Source organism: Eurosta solidaginis, chromosome 5, assembly GCF_040869045.1.
Source record: "Eurosta solidaginis isolate ZX-2024a chromosome 5, ASM4086904v1, whole genome shotgun sequence".
In the NCBI taxonomy this organism is placed as follows: Eukaryota; Metazoa; Arthropoda; class Insecta; order Diptera; family Tephritidae; genus Eurosta; species Eurosta solidaginis.
In genome coordinates this window covers 167,216,483-167,236,526 of record NC_090323.1, presented here as the reverse complement: position 1 = coordinate 167,236,526, position 20,044 = coordinate 167,216,483, and the positions used below count along the sequence as shown (strand labels likewise).

The following is a 20,044-nucleotide window of genomic DNA, read 5'->3' as shown; positions in this document are numbered from 1 at the left end:
CTAGTCATAGCTCGGCCATCTGTGATTTGCATTCGCAGTTGGGAGATAACGATAGACTTGTTGTTGTTGGTGACTTTAACTTGCCAACAGTTAGTTGGGTTAATATAAGTGATTCAAACTTTTTAACTCCCACTGCTCAACATGAGTTTCTCAATTGCTTGTTAGACTCATCTCTTTTACAGATTAACAATGTTCCAAATAGTGGAAATAAAATGCTGGATTTAGTATTTGTGGATGGCTCGGTGGGTACTGCCCTTACGCAAATACCACCTTTATCCCTTCCAGAAGACCCTCTTCACCCTACGCTAGAGATATCACTTGATATCAGCCTACCCCGTAGGATTCAAGTACAGTCTCGTCCCCGATCTAGATGCTTCTACAAAGCGAATTTCATTATGCTCAATGATCTGTTGGCTTCCCATGATTGGTCGGATCTCTATGCTTGCACTGATGTCGATTCGGCTATCTCTATATTTTACAGTACGCTTGATAGCTTCTTTGATACCTGCATTCCTACTCGCTATACCCTATGTTCGAATAAGCCCCCTTGGTTTTCAAGGCAACTTATCAGACTTAATAACATCAAATCTAGGCTTTATAAGAGGTTCAAGAAATCTGGAGCATCTGCTGACCTCTCTAAATATCTAATAGCTCGTTCTAAATTTCACCGTCTTAATCAGCTTTGTTATAAAAATTACTTGAGTTGTTGTAAAGCCCATTTTTTTAGAAATCCAAAAAAGTTTTACAGTTTCGTAAATTCAAAGCGGAAAACTTCTGGGTATCCTTCCTCATTAACCTTTGGAGGTAAAAAAGCTTGCACTGATGACGACGTTGCTGAACTATTTTCTGAGTTCTTTAAGTCCACGTATTCATCCAGTGGTTTACATTCTGGTCAATATCCCTATCGCTTAGATAGCTCGAATTACATTAGGAATCCTGCTATTGATGGTAATATTGTTCTTCAGAGTCTTCAATCTTTGAAGCCCACCTTTTCTCCGGGACCGGACGGTGTTCCTAGCTGCGTGCTTAGGTACTGCGCCGAAAACATGTATGAGCCTATTTTAAAATTATTTGAGCTATCTCTGGGATCTGCGTCATTCCCGGCACTTTGGAAACAGTCTTTTATTATACCCCTGCATAAAAAAGGTAGTAGGTCAAAAGTTGAAAACTACAGGGGTATTGCTAAACTTTCAGTCATTCCTAAAGTCTTTGAACAGATTGTCACCAATCAACTGCAATATCAGTGTTCTAGTCTTTTATCTCCATGCCAACACGGTTTTATTCGTCAAAGGTCAACCACTACAAATTTGCTTGTATTCACCTCTATAGTTATGGAAGGATTTTTAGCGAACAAGCAAACGGATGTCATCTACACGGACTTCAGCAAAGCATTTGATACCGTCAACCACGAGTTGCTTATTCATAAGCTTGATTTACTGGGCTTTCCGTTTCACCTATTAATGTGGCTGAAAAGCTATCTTTCTAACCGGACCCAAAAAGTCCTGTTCAAGTGCAATCTGTCGGAATCGTTCGGAGTTTCCTCTGGCGTACCCCAGGGAAGTCATCTAGGCCCTTTGCTCTTTGCCCTTTTCATTAATGACTTGCCACAGACAATATTATATTCCCATACTATAATGTATGCGGATGATGTAAAACTTTGCTACACTTACTGTCCTACCGATTTGAGTTCCTTGGATCTTCTTCAGGCCGACTTGGACTCGTTCCAATGTTGGTGCACAACAAATTTATTAGCTTTAAATTGCTCTAAATGTAAGCATATGACATTTCACCGAGTGAAGCCAGCATTGAAATCTTATGTAATAGATGGTACGCCTTTGGAGCGTATATCTATTGCAAATGATCTAGGTGTCCTTTTTGATCCGAAATTGAATTTTAACATGCATATTTCATCTATAGCCAACAAAGCGTTGGGTTTACTTGGATTTGTTAAAAGATGGGCTAAAGAGTTCGATGATCCGTACCTCACTAAGGTTCTTTACACATCGCTGGTTCGTCCAATACTCGAGTATTGCTCATGCGTTTGGTCCCCTGTTTCTCAAAAGCATATAAAGCGTCTTGAGTCAGTTCAAAAGCAATTTTTGATATTTGCATTGCGCGGCCTTAATTGGGACTCAAGTCTCCACCTTCCTCCATACAGAAGTAGACTTCTTCTTATTAACTTACCCACTCTGGAAAATCGGAGAATATTACTGGGGGTATTGTTCATCCATAAGCTCATTATTGGAGAAATTGATTCCGCGGACCTCCTCAGCCGCTTGTTTTTTGCGGTTCCCCCTAGAGTATCCAGACACTACGTTCCTTTCTATTTACCCCTTTGTCGACGAAACTTTGCTAAAAATAATCCTCTTCTTATCTGGTGCGCGCACTACAATGACTTGTATAGCTGCATCAGTCTTGAATGTACTTTTGCCACTATACGTAATGCAATACTTGCCTATCTAATTTAAGAGATACAAGCTAATTTAATTTGCCGGCATTTATTCCTTCGATAAAAAACAGGAACTATCTCGCTTAAGGATGGAGGAACATTTATCAACATGTCTCATTAAGAAGGAACAAGACAGTACTGTGTTGATTGGAATCTGGTGCATTCCAACAACGTAAAAAACATGCTTTTTCAAGAGTCACTGACCGGAATCGTATGCATTCCGGCAGTATAATCTTATGGGTCAGGCATCGAGCTGATTGGAATCCGGTGCATTCCAACAACACAGGTCATGTTACTTTTTTATGCCTTGTGATGGCGTATCCTCATTACACTACTCTTAGCACTGCCGGATTCCCATGACATGCTGATTGGAATCTTGTTGCATTCCAACAGGGAGATTGGAATCCACTGCATTCCGAAGTCATGCTGAGCGGAATCTGATGCATTCCGCCAGTATAAGATTTCGGCATAAGATCTTATTTCTGCTCATATTTCTTATTATTATTATATTCTGAAATTAAATAGTAATGTTCATTAATATTTCTTTGTTTGTAATATAACATTGTTGAAAGCTCGATATATCTTAAATTTTATCTTTTGAGTTGTATATTTATATATCTTTTATATTATGCAGTCGACCATAGTTTGTCGTCGACTTTAAATAATAAATAAATAAATAAATAAATATTGTACAAACGCATTCTAGAGTCACCCCTGGTACACATTTATGGCGATATCTCGAAAAGGCGTCCACATATAGAACTTAGGCCCACTTTGTTTTCAAATACTCATTAACACCTTTCATTTGATACCCATATCGTACAAAAAAATTCTAGAGTCACCCCTGGCCCACCTTTATGGCGATATCTCGAAAAGGCGTCCACATATAGAACTTAGGCCCACTTTGTTTTCAAATACTCATTAACACCTTTCATTTGATACCCATATCGTACAAACAAATTCTAGAGTCAGGCCTGGTCCGCCTTTATGGCAATATCCCTAAATGGCGCCAATCTATAGAACTATGGCCTACTTCCTCTTAAAATACTCTTTAATACCTTCCATTTGATACACATGTCATACAAACAAATTCCAGGGTTACCCTAGGTTCTTTTTACAACATGGTGATTTTCCCTTACTTTGTCTCCACAGCTCTCAACTGAGTATGTAATGTTCGGTTACACCCGAACTTAGCCTTCCTTACTTGTTTTTATTTATTTTTGTTCAAAATGCAGATGATACGAAAAACTTTTACATCTGTGGTAAAACTTTATGTGCTCATCAGTTAATAAGCAGATTCTATGGGTTGCCAGATGGTTGTAGTGTCTTCAAAGCAAAAGTGGCAGGCATAACCAAATTAGTAGAAATAGTGTAGCAAGATTGCCAAATTTGTAGTCACTTTTATAAAAATATTAACGGTATCGTCTATTCGTTTTATACATCTGAAAATTTAAGTGCATTTAAGATGCCTCTGTTTAGTTTCGGACTCGTGGATATAATTTCTAATTTAAAATTCAAAGATATCTGAGAGTCGCCCATGGGCATTGACTTGGCAAGCACTCTAAGCGTATTTATGCCATGAAAGTCAAAACCCATCTGCCTTAAAGATGGCGTTCGGATTCGACGTAAAACATTCAAGTCCCGTCCCGTGCTCGTAAATTTGAAGATAATCTCCGCCTAAAATATCTTCGTAGGTTATCATGCCTTACATTTATTTTATTTTTATTAATAAATCATCGATCTGTTATCGAAGTGTTATAATTTTCTTTCGAAACTAAAGTTTATCAATGAGTTAATGATAATTTTTGTCGACGAGTTATCAGTTTATTATCCAAAAGTTATCGATTACTTATTAAAGGAAATATCGATATGTTACCTAAGAGTTAAAGATGTTTTTTCGAATAGTAACCTATTTTTTTCAAAAAGTTTAAGAATTGTTATCAAAAAACTTTCGATTTGTTACAAAAGAAGTTATCGAAAAATACCCGATATAATATTTACAAATTGTTTATTATTTGTTGAAAAATATCGGCTTGTTATCGATTATGTAGAGAAAAGTCATCGATATGCAATCGAATAATTATTGATTTTCTATTGGAGTGTTACCTATTTGTAATCGACAATTCATAAGTTTTTTATAAAGCAGATACCGATAAAATTACAAAATAAAATCGGCGATACATCTGTAACATGCCGATGAGAAACCAAGAGAAAGCCGACAACTCGACGATAGCAATTCGCTAATGATAATAAGGCAATAGTTAAACAATAACTCCCTCGCGAAGGACATACATCTTGCCGCGATGCTAGGGCTTAGTTGCTGACCACGGGACTATGCCAGCCGGTAATATGCCGGTTCGTATGGATCTCCATGACTGTGGTGGCCTCGATCCAGGGTGAGCGATGACCAAGACCTGACCTCTCCCAATCCAGGGTGTTATGTGGCACCGTTCCCATTGGATGTTTGCAGCCGGGAGGTTAATCTGGCTGTATTTGAACGGAGCCTCTCTGACACCGGGCCGCCTCAGAGAGTATAAATGGTCTTTCCGCGGTAAGGGGCTCTGCCGTGGCGGACGACACTTCTTCTCCTTTACAATTAATTGACCCTAAGCTGACCTCGTCTAGCAAGGGGTCGTACGAACAAGATGAATAGCAATAAAACTAAAAAAGAAATATCGTCCTCCTCCACAACGGGAAGGGACGCAAGGGAACCCACACGCTCTAATTCCCTAGGGAGGGCTCCAGTAAATAGAGGAAAGAGCGAATTGGTGGGTGTCAGCACCAGTATGGCGGCGAATGTAGTTGCGCTGGCAACGGAAAACTCTGAGGCGCCTGCTGATTCCGGACACCGACCAAGCGCCGGAACGGCAACCATTTTTACCACGGCTGTGGCAGGAGTCTTTTCCCCTGGCCACTCCGAGCCAAGGGAAAAGTGGCCGCAAAAAACATTTCTACCGGGGGAACGACGAGTTGGCTCCCCATGGACATCAAGAGGGCAACCTCGTTCAACGCGGCTTTTGGTGATTTGACGGGGGCAAGCACCAGTATGGCGGCGAAGGTAGTTGCGCTGGTAACGGCGAACACTGATGCGTCTGCTGATGCTGGGCTCCCGTCTGACGCCGGTACGGCGACTAGACTCCCCACGGCTGTGACAGGGTAGATCTGGTCACATTGAGCCAAAGGAGAAAGGAGCCATAAACAAGCCATTATCCGGCGGTTCGGCCGCGAGGGCAACTACGGGTTAAACCCCTTATCAAGAAGAGTACCATAGGTGATCGTTCCATAAGAACTGTTTAGGCCCGAAGCCTAAATTCTTATTATCTTCCGCCACCACTCCTTTGCCGAGTTTGGGACACACCAAATTTGTCCAGGAACAAAAGAAAGGCTGCAAAAGTCCTCTCAAGATATGAGGGCGTTTCACTGAAAACGCTGCCAGAGAACGTCGGGAATTCAGTGGTAAGGGCGCGAGCTCTGCTTCCGAGTTTTCGGGGTTCTCTGGCATCAAGCACAAAAACGCAACCCCTTATAAGCCCCAAATGTCCGGCGAGGACATCAAACCCCCGCCCAAAAGGCATCAAAATTACCCCGCGGTGGCCAAACCCAGCTTTGCCGAGGTATCCAAGGGCCGGATTCTCATAGGAATCCTGGACCGTGAGAATGACCACGGTGCAATCCCTAAAGACCAGTGACCGTACGTCCGGAACGAAATCGGTAACGTCGTTTTCGACGTTCTGATGGAGCCTCCGGGACGTCCGCCGAGAGGTTCTGAAGCAGGACGGTGCCAGGGCCAGATCAAGGTCCTCGCTTGCGAAGACGCAAGGTGTGCTGCGCTCTATAAGGCAGTAGCCGCAAAGCTAGGTCAGGTATATCCCGCGGCGATTATTGAGGTCGTCGATTGGAAGGACATTCCGGCTCGGCCAAGAGCTAGGGCATGGGTTCCAGCAGTTCCAGCAGAACCTGAGAGAATTCTCAGGATGCTGCAGCTATTGAACCCGGCTCTCGCGACGCAGGGTTGGAGTGTTATTAAGGTCGAGGACGCTGTCGGACCTTGGAGGCAGTTTGTTTTAGCCCTGAATAAGGCAGCTCTCGTGCCCCTTAAACAGCGCAAAGGACGAGTGTTTTACGGCTTCATCGTGGCGACGAACAGCGCGCATCCCTTTCGGTGGCCACTTTGGACACGGACATCGAGGCACCCGAAGTGGAAGCGGAGGTCTCCGACGCCGAAGTTCTGGTTTCCGCCACATCAAATTGCGCACGATTTCTGTGAAACTTGACGATGGAGGATGCTCTGCTGGATAGCGATGAAGAGAATCACGACGTCACGGTAATGGAGGCAGGGGAGTCTGAGAAAGCTCATGCTGAGGTTGGTCCAGATAAACCTGCACAAATGTAAGGCAGCTTCGGCTGCCCTCATTACTCGCCTTTCTAAAGGCGACGTCGACGTGGTCCTTATCCAAGAACCCTGGGTGAATAACTCACGGATTTGCAGATTGGGAGCACTGGGTTTAAGCTCTTCCGAGCTGCAGATGAAGTTAAAGTTAGAACCTGTATTTTGGTAAAATCCGAGCTAAACAACTTTCTTTTACCTAACTATAGAAATGGCGATGTTACAGCGGCCAGCTTGGCAAAGGGAGGCACACAACTAACACTAGCCTCCATTTATATGCTGCACGATGCAGGGGAACCTCCTCCCCAAAAGACAGTAAAGGATTTAGTGGCCGACCTAAGTAAGGGCCATCTCCTTATCGGGACGGACACAAATGCCCACCACGTCCAGTGGGGCAGCTTCGATATAAACACTCGTGGTGAGTCACTTTTCGATTACATTTTAACAACTAACCTGGGAGTTTGCAATGTAGGTAATGAACGAACTTTTATTACTAAAAACCGTAAAGAGGTCTTTGACCTCACTATTTGCAGCGAAAGCGTTTATGGGTGGGCCAAAAATGACGCGTTATTGAGGAACATTCCTTCTCAGACCACCGGTATATTGAAATAATGTTAGAATTTTTCGTTGATCAGCCCATTGCGAGACGTAACCCACGCAATACAAACTGCGAACTACATGAGCTGTTAGCAAGAGAACTACTAGCACTGCCCTCAAAAAATCCCTCGTAGTGTCTCCGACACATCAAGGCTGCGGTGCGTGCTTTCAAAGACGCGAACAGCTATTAGCTTTCTGCAGGGAACAAATGGTACCTGGACCAGCACAGAAGGGGAAACCCTAGAGCTGCTCTTGGACACACATTTCCCGGCAAACATGATCAATGCACCGGAAGTGCCTGCAGAAAACCAAGCTGCGAATATACCCATCACTGAGGAGAGGGTTGGTTGGTTGGTTGCTGTGCTGCCCGATTATGGAGCCGGTCCCAAGTAGCGCTCTAGTCGCCATTTTGATGCATTTTCTCTTGGAACCAATTATGTGTTCGCTGATGTACCGTGCGTGTTGCTTTACTCAAACCACTTGGTTAAAACTATAAACCTACATGTCCTTGATGCAGCAGTTTTACACCTCCCTTAAGTCAGGAAACACATAGTTGCCTAGAGTTCGGGACCGAAAGTTCGCGAGGGCTGGGCACTCGCAGAGGAAGTGGGTAACCGATTCCTCGGCACCCTCCTGTCCACAGCTCCTACACCTCTCATTGTAGGGGATACCCATTCTACTCGCGTGCGGGCCAAACGGCTAATGCCCTGTAATAGTGACCGTGATTCTGTGTATTTCCTTCCTAGACCTATTTAGTAGATCATCGGTTCTTTTCTGATTGTACTCTGGCCAGATTAGTTGGGTGGTTCTACAGGTGTACGCAGAGTACCAATCACGGATTGCTATTTTCCTAAGATTGGTGAGAATATCTCTTTTAATTGATGTGAGTGGTCGATGCATCGCGACTGCTCCTGTGATGTCTAACGATGCTCCCGCCTTTGCTATTTCATCCGCTTTTTCGTTGCCGTCAATGTTCCTGTGGCCGGGTACTCAGCTGAGTGTGATAGCTGCCTGGTTAGCTACTTCACGTAGCACCCTCTTAAAGTTGTCGGCGGCTTTTTAGGATGTGTACGGTGATTCTAGCGCATTTAGCGCCGCTTGACTGTCGGAGTATTTGACTACCTCACCGTCTATCCGGTTCTGCAGCAGGAAGATGCAGGCCCTCTCTATTCCTTGCAGCTCTGCTTGGAAGATGCTGGCTGTGTTTGGAAGGCGGATGGGGATTGCGACATTTAGTCGGTTGGAGAAGACACCTGCGCCGAAGCCGCAGTCCATTTTGGATCCGTCAGTGTAGATTGAGGTGACCCCCTTCCTACCAACTTTGTCGGCGACCAATCCGTTCTAGAGGGTATCTGCACCTTGTAATTTCTGTCGAAGATTAGTGTTTTTGAGAGGTAATCTGTTGTCGAATCCACATCGGCGAGCCTTGTTAGGATGTCACTGTGGCCATATCGTTTTTCTGTCCAGCATCCAGACTCCCTTAGCTGTGCTGATCGCTGTATATGTGTTGTGAAGGGCCAGTGGCAGCAGGTTAAGTATAACATTTAGTGCGTCCGTCGGGCACGATCTAAGTGCACCTGTTACCCCTGCGCATGCTGCCCTTTGTATTTTGTCTAGTTTTTTAGTGTTGTATTTCTTGTTCAGGGCAGGCCACCATGCTATGGCTCCGTACGTCAGGATAGGCCTTATGACCGCCGTATAGAGCCACAGCATGAGTTTTGGCTTTAGCCCCCAATTTCTGCTGACTATTCTCTTGCAAAAGTAGTATGCGATATACGCCTTCTCTACCATTTTTTCGATACTGGTTTTCCAATTTAACTTGTTGTCTATTACGACGCCCAGGTAGTTAACTCTAGTTGAGAGCGAGAGTTCCGTAGCATCTAGTGAGGGCAGTCGAAGTGTTGGTATTTTCGTTCTGTTACTGAACAGTATCAATTCTGTTTCGCTAGGGTTGATGTTGAGGGCGCACGATGCCGCCCAGGTATGTTGCCTGCTTAGCGCAACCTGAAGGATGTCGCTTAGCGTGGAGGGAAAAGCCCCCGAGACTGCAATGACCACGTCGTCTGCGTATGCTACTGCCTTAACACCATTCTTGTCGAGTTCGAGTAGTATCTCGTTCAGTGCAATGACCCAGAGTAGTAGCGAGAGGAACCCGCCCTGCGGTGTAACTCTACCAAATTTGCGGGTCATTGTCACTGAGCCCATATCCGCTTGTATGGTTCTGTTTTCCAGCATTTATTGAGCCCATCCACAAATGTGGTTGTCAACTCCGACCCTTTGCAGGACTTTCACAATTGTGCCGGTTGCGATGTTGTTAAAGTCGCCTTCTAGGAGAGGGTTAGGTGACCAGTTAAATTTTTTAAACTTTTAAGGCTGCTGGACCAGACGGGATTGCGCCCGCTCAACTTATCTACTCTTTGGAGTTATCAGCCAACTGGCTGCGGCAAATATATACCGCTTGTTTTGTTCTAAACTATATTCCGTGTGCATGGAGGAGCGCCACGGTCATATTTCTTCCTAAGGCAGGCAAAGCCCTCACTACGAGCCGAATGACTACAGACCTATCAGTCTTTCATCCTTTGTACTCGGGACCCTAGGGAGAATAATTAGCGATTTTTTCACTACCAGTATTGATAGGAACCTCATTTCGGGCTATCTACACGCGTACTCCAAAGGGAGATCTGCGGAGACTGCGCTACCCAGCCTAGTCTCTACTATCGAAGCATCCTTGTTTGCAAAGTATTATTGTCTTGTGGCCTTCCTAGACATTGAAGGAGCATTCAACAATATAAGTCCATACGCTGTTAACAATGCTTTAACTTGTCTGGACGTAAATAGACCCCTAGTGGGACTGATTTATCAACTGCTCAGGGAAAGGGAAGTGCTTTCCTCACTGGGGAAGGTTGATATAACACGATTTGTCGCAACGAGCACGCCCCAGGGTGGTGTTCTTTCTCCTCTACCATGGAACCTAACAGTAAAGCCGCTATTAACAGATACCAGTTGGGGGAGCTGGAAGGTTGCGGCATATGCTGATGACCTAGCGATTGTTTACAGATGCAAGTTTCCTCAAACTTTATGCGACTTGATGAGGTAGCATAGCGAGATGGTTCGCTATGGTTCTCCCGATGTGGACTCAGCGTCAATTCCGATAAAGTTGAGCTTATCTTATATACCAAACGATACAAAATACCATTGCTAAACCTACCAGAACAAAATGGTGTAAGCCTAAGCGATACAGATAAGGCCAAATTTTTAAGCGTAGTTTTAGATATAATGGTGAACTGGAAGAACAACGTCATTCAGCGAGAAAAGAAAGCGTACATTGCAATATATACATGTAAAAGAGCCATTGGAAAAAAATGGGGACTCACTCCCAACATATGCAGATGGATTTATACCGTGATTATCCGACCCATACTGCTGTATGGGATAGCCGTATGGTGGCCAGCGTTGAGTTAGGCGTAAAACCTAAACTTGTTGGGTAAAGTCCATGATCCAGCATGATAAGCATAAGCGGGGCTCTAAGAATAACGCCTAGGGAAGCTCTATAGGCCATTATTGATATCCTTCCATTGGATCAAGCAGGTTATCGAGCGGCGGCAACGTCAGCCCTGCGTCTAAGGGAGTTGTCGTGCTGGAACAACAAGACCACAGGACACTCAAGTATACTAATCAAATACAGCTTTCTTCCTCCTAGCGCGGATCGCTGTGCGATCTTAACAGTTGCGAAAAGCAACTTGAAGATAAATATCCCCAGCAGAGATTACTGGACGGAGTCGGATAGGTACCTTGCTCTTGACAGCAGCATTTTCATATACACGGACGGCTCCAAGCTAAACGGTAGAGTTGGAGGTGGAGTATACTCAAGGGACCTTGACCTCCAGCTCTCCCTCAGACTACTCGACCACTGCAGTTTATTCCAGGCAGAAGTTGCAGCCATAATGGAAGCCGCAGCAAGGATAGGGATACACACCGTCGGCAAAGACATTTTTTTTTTTTAGCGACAGCCAAGCTGCTATAAAATCTCTTGGCTTCTACTCGTTCAATTCTGAACTAGCACTAAACTGTCGCCGATCTCTTCAAGAGATGGCTCATCAGAACCGTGTACACCTCACGTGGGTCCCTGGACATAGGGACATCGAGGGAAACTGCATTGCAGATGAACTCGCTAGGCAGGGTACAACCAGGCAGGTTTTTCCTGGCCAAGAAGCTAATGCTAAAAGAGCACATCTACCGTCAAGCCGACCAAGGATGGCTATAAACACCGGGGTGTCGAGCATCGAAAGAAACCTGGCCTAAATAGGATCCTAAAAGATGCCGGCACGTGTACAACCTAAGAAGGAGTACAATTTTCACGGACATTGCCTCATAGGTAGGCATGCAGAAAGGTTAGGAGCGCGTTATTGTCGATGTTCTAGCAGTTGTAAAGAGGATGAGGAGGAGGAAACTGTGGTTCACCTCATTTGCAACAGCCCAGCACTAAGCGGAACACGCCATCCCTTTCTGGGTGCTCCATTTTTTGATAATCTTAGCCAGGTTGTGGAGCATGACGTCAAGGACCTGGTAGCTTCCATCAGGTCCTCAAAATGGTTCGAAGAGGAAAGGTAATGGTGTATTTTCGTGGTATCACAACGGGCCTAATACTACTGGCCTAAGTGTGCCCTCGGGCAGCCACCACAACCTAACCTAACCTAACCTAAACAATAACTTGTCAGTATCGACTATTACTGATGAGAACGCCACACAACTCTTCTCAAAAATCCAGAAGGTATTTGTTTTTCTTAAAGTCTGCTCAAGCTTGGCTTAATTTTAAACCCCAGACAGGCTCTAGGCAACTTAAAAACATTAGATTTCTGGACGGTAGATCTGATCTGATACAATGATAGGGAGAATGTAAAATTTTTCGACTTTTATTTACCATTACGAAAAAGTTATTTTTTACCCGGAACCCTTAATGAACACCTAATGGAATACGCAGCCATGAACATTTTCAAACGAACAGAAGTATGCTGGAACGCTGAGAAAACATTTTTGGGCGAAAAAGTTGCCATTTGTTAGATTACAATAGGTAACACTTATAGGCTCCCACTTTTTGGAAAGGGTTCTTTTTTGGGAACCGGTTACTGCTATGAAGCTGTATTTTTGAAGCGCATATATCTTTGGTACCGGATACATTTTAAAAACGGGTCGCCTTTTTTGAACCGGTTGCATTTTTGGTAACGGTTGTTTTTTTAGGGACCGGTTACTTTTTCGGGAACCGGTTACTTCTACGAAACTCATTAATTTTTTGAAAGCGATTATATTTTTGGCACCGGTTAGTTGTTTAGGATTTGTTACTCTTTTTGGAACGGGTTACTTTTTTGAGCCAGTTACTTTTTTGTCAACCAGGTACTCTTTTGGAACCACTTACGAAACAGCTTGTCTGTCCTGATGTCGCGTTGAAACAATTAATAGAGCCTGCCTGTTCAAACTACTACAAAAGATAAAAAATAAATTTGTAAATGAGCCATGTTAGGGGTGACATAAGGTCAGCGGATATAATGCCAATGAATGAGCCTATGGCCACATCCAAAAGCCACAAAGCTATTATCATGTTATGTGGTCAAAGCGAACATTGTGACCATTATGCTTCTATAAAACTTTACTGAATGAAAAGGTGAGTCGATGCAAACCGGAAGAAGTTATGCCTAAATATTTAAGTGTCAAATATGTATGTCAAATCGAATACGCGGTTGGTTTTCTGTATTCGGCTTTCCGTCCAGTGGAAAATGAGACAAAAAACTGGTTCGGTAAAATTTTAATACAAATTGGAACATACGCAACCAAATGTCTAATTCATCTAGCGGTTTTCTTTTATTTTTGTGCTTGAACAATAGATCTGCACAAAGGTCGCAGTGCTTCCAGACCTATTAATAATTAATTTATTTTTCTGCTGATCTTGATATAGTTACATATGGCTGATCATAGCTTTCCCAAAATGGCCATAAAATCAAGCATAAAACAAGTAAGGAAAGCTAAGTTCGGGTGTAACCGAATATTACATACACAGCTGAAATATTTTGAGACAAAATAAGGGAAAATCACCACGTAGGAAAATGAACCGAGGGAAACCCTGGAATGTGTTTGTATGACATGTGTATCAAATGAAAGGCATTAAAGAGTATTTTATGAGGGAGTGGGCCATAGTTCTATAGGCGGACGCCATTTAGGGATATAGCCATAAAGGTGGATCAGGGTTGACTCTAGAATGCGTTTGTATGATATGGGTATCAAATTAAAGGTATTAATGAGGGTTTTAAAAGGGAGTGGTGGTAGTTGTATATGTGAAGGCGTTTTCCAGATATCGACCAAAATGTGGACCAGGCTGACCCAGAACATCATCTGTTGGATACCGTTAATTTATTTATATATGTAGTACCACGAACAGTATTCCTGCCGAGATTTCAAGGGTTTTTTATTTCGCCCTGCAGAACTTTTTCATTTTATTCTACTTAATATGGTAGGTGTCACACCCATTTTACAAAATTTTTTCTAAAGTTACATTTTGCGTCAACAAACCAATCCAATTACCATGTTTCATCTCTTTTTTCATATTTGGTATAGAATTATGGCATTTTTTTTCTTTTTCGTAATTTGCGATATCGCAAAAGTGGGCGTGGTCATAGTCGGATTTCGGCCATATTTTATACCAAGATAAAGTGACTTCAGATAAGTACGTGAACTAAGTTTAGTTAAGATATATCGTTTTTTGCGCAAGTTATAGTGTTAACGGCCGAGCGGAAGGACAGGCGGTCGACTGTGTATAAAAACAGGGCGCGGCTTCAACCGATTTCGCCCATTTTCACAGAAAATAATTACCGTCATAGAGTCCCTACCAAATTTGACAAGGATTTGTAAATTTTTGTTCGACTTATGGCATAAAAGTATTCTAGACGAATTAAATGAAAAAGGGCGGAGTTACGCCCATTTTGAAAAACACGAGGCATCTTTAAGCTTATCGATTCGAATAATTACATGACAACAAAATTAATTGTAGAATGTATCATCTCATGTCGACAAGAATATGAGCTACGCATTATAGCCGAAGAAAAGGAGATCGAAGCAATTCAAGCAATGCAACGCGCAGAGGAAGCACAAAGAAGCTGGTTGGGATAAGGAGAGTGTGCCGCCGATAACTACGCATCACAGTGACAATAATATAGGAACAATTAGCTTCTTCATTGAATATAACGTTTTAATTAGCTTTTAATATTTAAATTACCCTACAGTTATATAAAATGATCACTTACGTCTTTCATGTGAATATGGAGGCGGCGTTTGTGGTGGAAATCCACTGGCATCGTCTGTCGCCTGGAATCAAATAAAAAATTTATATTTTAATGATTTGTATAATAAAAATAATTGTTAAATAAATATAATAAAAGCTTATGTATTAGTTCTAAGTATTAAATACTTGCGAAGTGGATAAGAAGTTTGCTCACGGTATGTGGAAATCCTGATTCTAATCGTAAAGTGTAAAATAAAAGCGTAAGCGTAGATGTAATGGTTGTAGTCAGTATATAATATGGGGTATATGATATATTATGTAGAATGTGCAAGTGTAGGCGTAGTGTGTAGAATTGGTATAATGTATGGAGTAGTCTAGAATTTAAGCGTAAATGTAGTCACTACACTATAGCGTAATGTAAGAATAGCTAAAGTTCATATGAGTAAAATCACAGATAAACTCATGGTAAACACGTCACCTAACTACATAAATATTAAAATTTCTGAGCATATACATAATTTTAATGCATGCATGTACACAATGCGGTTTTATTGGAAAGGAAGAGCTAAACCATTATAGCACATATGTGCAAGTCCAGGATTTGGATTGCTGATACAAAAAGTGTTTACAAAAGCAACGAACGTGGTTCGATGAGTTTCAAACGATGAGGTAATGCTGTCAATACTGGATCACGATCCATATTGATGTATATCAAAAATTCTAAATATTTTGCGATCCCGAGCTCGATCCATCAGTTCATGCTGAACGTTAAGCATGAAACACTGAAGAATCATGGTCCGGTCTACACTATATATCGAGAAATTGTTAAATTCATCAATATGGATCGTGATCCAGCATTGACAGCATTGTCTCTTGGTGTGACACTCGCCTTAGTGGCATTCTTTTTTGTTTTTAGAGTCGTGTTGGTTGTTACATGATTTTACATTATTTGTTTAGATTTATGTGAAATAATAAAATGCCGCCATGGTGTAGTGGTAGCGCTCTCCACCTACCACGCCGAAGGACCTGGGTGCAAGCTCCGGGCCATGGTGGAATAACCAGGTGAAATAAGCCGTCAATTGTCTCGCTCTAAATTCTTCTTTGTTTTGTCATTCGGCTATCTGAAAGTTTTTCACCAATGTTATCCCCAAAAAAATGTTTTTTGTTTGCATTTTTCAGTAGTAAAATAATCCATTTTTAGTACTTTTTTTCACATAAACTAATCGGTTAATATCGATGGACCTTTGCTCGATTTAATTACATAGACTCATCATTTGGGAATCTTCGGTGTTGGTGTAAATAAAAAATTAATTGAACAACAATTGATTTAGCTGATCAACGCTGACTAGTAGCGTTGGAAAGCAATTTGTTAATTGTTTTTATTGACGACATTCATTATTATTTATACAAAAGTTCTTAATCTATACATATATTCATACTTACATTAATATTTACATACTAGAGGTGCATGACTCAATAGTGAGTAATGCTTTTTCAGCGAATTATTATATTGACCTACACATTTTCAATATGATTCCTGCTTGAGCAGTTTGGTATGTTGCATTAATACATTAGGCGACTTGCCAAACGCGAATGAACTCATGGTAGTTATCTGATTTAACAAACGAATGATTGTAATGTTAAGCGTGTTTGAAGTGAGGTGAGTTCCACGCGATACTACATTGGCTTCCATGAGTAAGGCCGTGCTAATCTATTACGTACATATAGGTTTTGTAAGGAATTGAGTGCAAATCCTCTTGTTTGCCCTTCTGCTAACGTTCGAATCACTAAACTGTTGAATAAATAACTCCACAATTCAATAATGCAAAATGGCCTTTGTTAAAGTTCTTCACAATAACACTACTATTGCTCGCCAGATAGCGCCTTAAGTCAAACTGATTCTCGTGCCTCTACTGTTGCTGCCTTTTATACTCTGTGATTTCTTGTTTGCATCTTCTAGGTGATTCCATTTCCAGAATCTATTAGGTGGCCATCAGCTATAAAATTACTACGTTTATAGCTTCTCATACGCGCGTGTATGTGTGAACACAATTATAATTGCATACTTGTGGGAGCAACTCAAATAAGATATCTGCATGTGTTTGTGCGTCTCTTTTCCGCTGCATGTACGTAAACCTGTGTAGTCATAATGATTGATTTATTGATGTGCATACAAACCACTGCTTAGCAGCGGCTTAGAGATGATAGTTTCCCTTAATGTTGCTAATATTCGTCACACTGCCCTCCACCTAAGTCTGATCGTCCCGATCGGACAAATATCTCGATCTAAACGTTGCTATCCTCTCCAAATGAACCACCCTTCTATTTCGTGGTTTCCCAATTGTTTGTATGCGGTAGATGACATCACTGATCCTCTTCACAACTCTGTAAGGGCCTTCCCAGCTGCACCGATATTTGGATGAAACACCTTTCCGCCGGTGAAGATTGTATAGCAGTACCAAATCTCCCTCCAAGAAACCTTCCGAATTAAAGTTCCTGTCGTGCCAGTGTTTCATCTTACTACTCATTATCTTGGATCGTTCCCTCGGACTCTGTTGTTTGGCCAATGAACTACCATAAATGAATGGATTTGCAACTCTTTGTTTCGAGAGAGCGCTATCAAAATGCACATTTTTTATAACATTTATCAACGATGCCAATCCAAACGAAAATGAATAGATCTGAATATGGGGATTTTAGACATACATTTCGGCGATTATAGTTTCAATCATTTAACAAAATGATAGTCGTAAAATATTTATTTCTTTAAACTTATTTTACAATAATATGACTAGTTTGAGTTTAATATAAACTAATCTAAGTAAAATTTACATTTTGATTAAATTAATTAGTCAAATATTGTAACGCATTTAACTCATTCTGAAACCCATACATTCCTTTGAAATTTCAGTAAATCGGACCTATGATATAATAGTTAACATCTAATGGATAGGGCTTATCCTACAAGTCTGACGTTCCAGGTTCTGTGATCAAAATGAACTGGTTGCATCGGGACTTCATATGTACAAAACCTGTTTTTAGTGATAACTTTTGAACGGGAAATAATATTGACCCTCCGCCTTCGAACTAATAACATTTACACTAAAACAAGTATTTTTATCCCTTTCCCCATAATTTTTAACCCTATTCTGCAGTTGTATGTCAAACTAAATTTTATCGAAATTTTTGGCCCGTTTTTCGTTTTAGCTGGCACATTTTTTGTTCTGGCACCCGCTTCAGCTGGCCCGAAGGATTTATCTGTGATTGTTGCCAGCGCAATTTTAGTGCGTCCATTAGGGCTTCTAAATGCCAGTGTTTTCCTCGCAAGTACCTTCGATTTTGCTTTGTTTGGCCCATTCGTTCCATCAACTTTTATCTTTGACTTTCGTAGTATTTGCCAATTCTTCTCCACCAGTACTCGATTACTACTGAGCCCTTCTTCCAAACTGAAGTTAAGTGACACATCCTGGCTCTCATAACGCATTACCCTTCTCTGCATATCGATCTTGATTTCATGGTCAACCAAGAAGTCCACTCCCAATATGACTTCTTCAACGATCTCCGCCACAAAGAATTTGTGTAGAACCATGACGTTCCTCATTAAGACTTCACAGATCACTTCTCCCAGGACTTGGTTATACTCGCCAGTGACCATACGCAAACTTGCTCCAGGTAATGGCTTTACTCTCCTGTTGACCAAATCAGATCGAATCAAGGAATGAGATGCGCCCGTATCTACAGTCAGTACACGTTCTTTTCCATCGACATTCCCTCTGAAGGTAAGTCTGCTTGATTTCCTTTCAATTTGCGACACAGGTATCACAGGACATTCAATAGCTGGGCCAAATTTTCGATCTTTACATATGACTCGCTCTTCCTTATCTCCACCAGCTTTACGTTCAAACCAGCCAAGTTTGAACTGCCAAGACCGGTGCTGCAATGATGTGCAATGTTCCCTGGCTTCCACATTTAAAACATTTGATTGCACCATTATTCTTCTGTTGCGTTCCTTTTAAAGCTTCCAAATTGCGCCTACCCACTCTGGCCTTTCTACTTCCTCACGGCGTGCTTTGAAAACTGGCTTACATAGAAGCGACGCTGTTTCCGGAATCAGAACATGCGATACCGTTTCAGCAAATGTTAGTTTTGGATTCGCATATGTAGCTCGCTTCGTTTCCATATCTCGTATGCCATTTATGAAGCTCTGGATTTTTACCGTTTCAGTGTATTCCACGGGTTCGTCCGCATTTGCAAAATGAGCCAACTTTTCAACATCCGAAGCAAACTCCTGCAAAGTCTCATTAGCTTTTTGGTAACGGTTTTGCAACTCTATTTGGTATATCTGCTTCCTGTGTTCGCTTCCGTGTCGCCTCTCTAGAGCGCTCATCAATGTTTCGTAGTTGTTCCGCTCCCCCTCGGAAATAGTCTGTAGGATTTCAGCAGCAGATCCTTTCAATGCCTCGCATAGTGCAGCAATTTTGTCTTCAGCACTCTAGTTTTTCACTGCTGCGGTCTTCTCAAACTGAATCTCAAAAAGATGGGAAGGAACAGGGCCGTCAAAAGATGCAGTTTTTACCTTCGGATTACTTGCTGAAACAGCCGTGCGATTTAGTTGTAATTGCTCCATACGACCTTTTAAATCATCGAATTCTGCCTGAAATTGTACGATTTTTGCATCCTGCGATTCAAGTCTTGATGTTACCCTTGCTTCCTGTGCCAGCTGCGAGCATATGCGAGTTTCTTGTGCTTTAAACTGCTCAGCCATATATGTCTTCTGTTCTTCTAACTGTGTTTCCATCTTGGTTGTTATCTGTGTCGCCATTTCTGAAATACGCGTTTCTTGTGATTCAGTCTTGGACGTTATGTGTGTCTCCTTCAATTCCATATATGTCTTCTGTTCTTCGAGCTGTGTTGACATATCGGTTGATATTTGTGGCGACATTTGCTTCAGCGCTGCTGGTATCGCGTTAGTGTCTACACTCGCCAATGGATTCGGAGTCTCTATATTCTCCTGCAATTAAGTCGGTGCCTCTTCCACATCAGAATAAACGACATACTCGTCCACATCAATTCCGTCTGACTCCATTACCACTCGTAGCCGTGCTTGAAGTTCGATCTTATTGCCGGGTGTATTCAATCCACGGCTCTCCAACTCCTTCTTCAGTTGCTGGATTCTCAATTCACTCAACTTTGCATTATCCAAGTTGTATTCGGAATCTTCGGAATTTATTCAACAATTTCTCATCTGACACCTATTGTAACGAATTTAGTGCAAATCCTCTTATTTTCCCTTCTTCTAACATTCGATTCACTAAACTGTGTGAATAAATAACTCCACTAT

General features: G+C 42.1%; 1 protein-coding gene across 17 annotated transcripts in view; it reads right to left on the bottom strand.

The window, feature by feature from the left end:
• The window catches only part of LOC137233656 (collagen alpha-1(XV) chain-like), a 1,316,768-nt gene that overhangs the window by 385,913 nt on the left and 910,811 nt on the right, over window positions 1-20,044 (bottom strand). For all 17 annotated transcript variants that reach the window (XM_067756874.1, XM_067756865.1, XM_067756879.1 and 14 more), the window contains one exon: window positions 14,726-14,786. In XM_067756874.1, coding sequence (XP_067612975.1) covers window positions 14,726-14,786 — 61 coding nt within the window. The remainder of the gene's footprint in view (window positions 1-14,725; window positions 14,787-20,044) is intronic.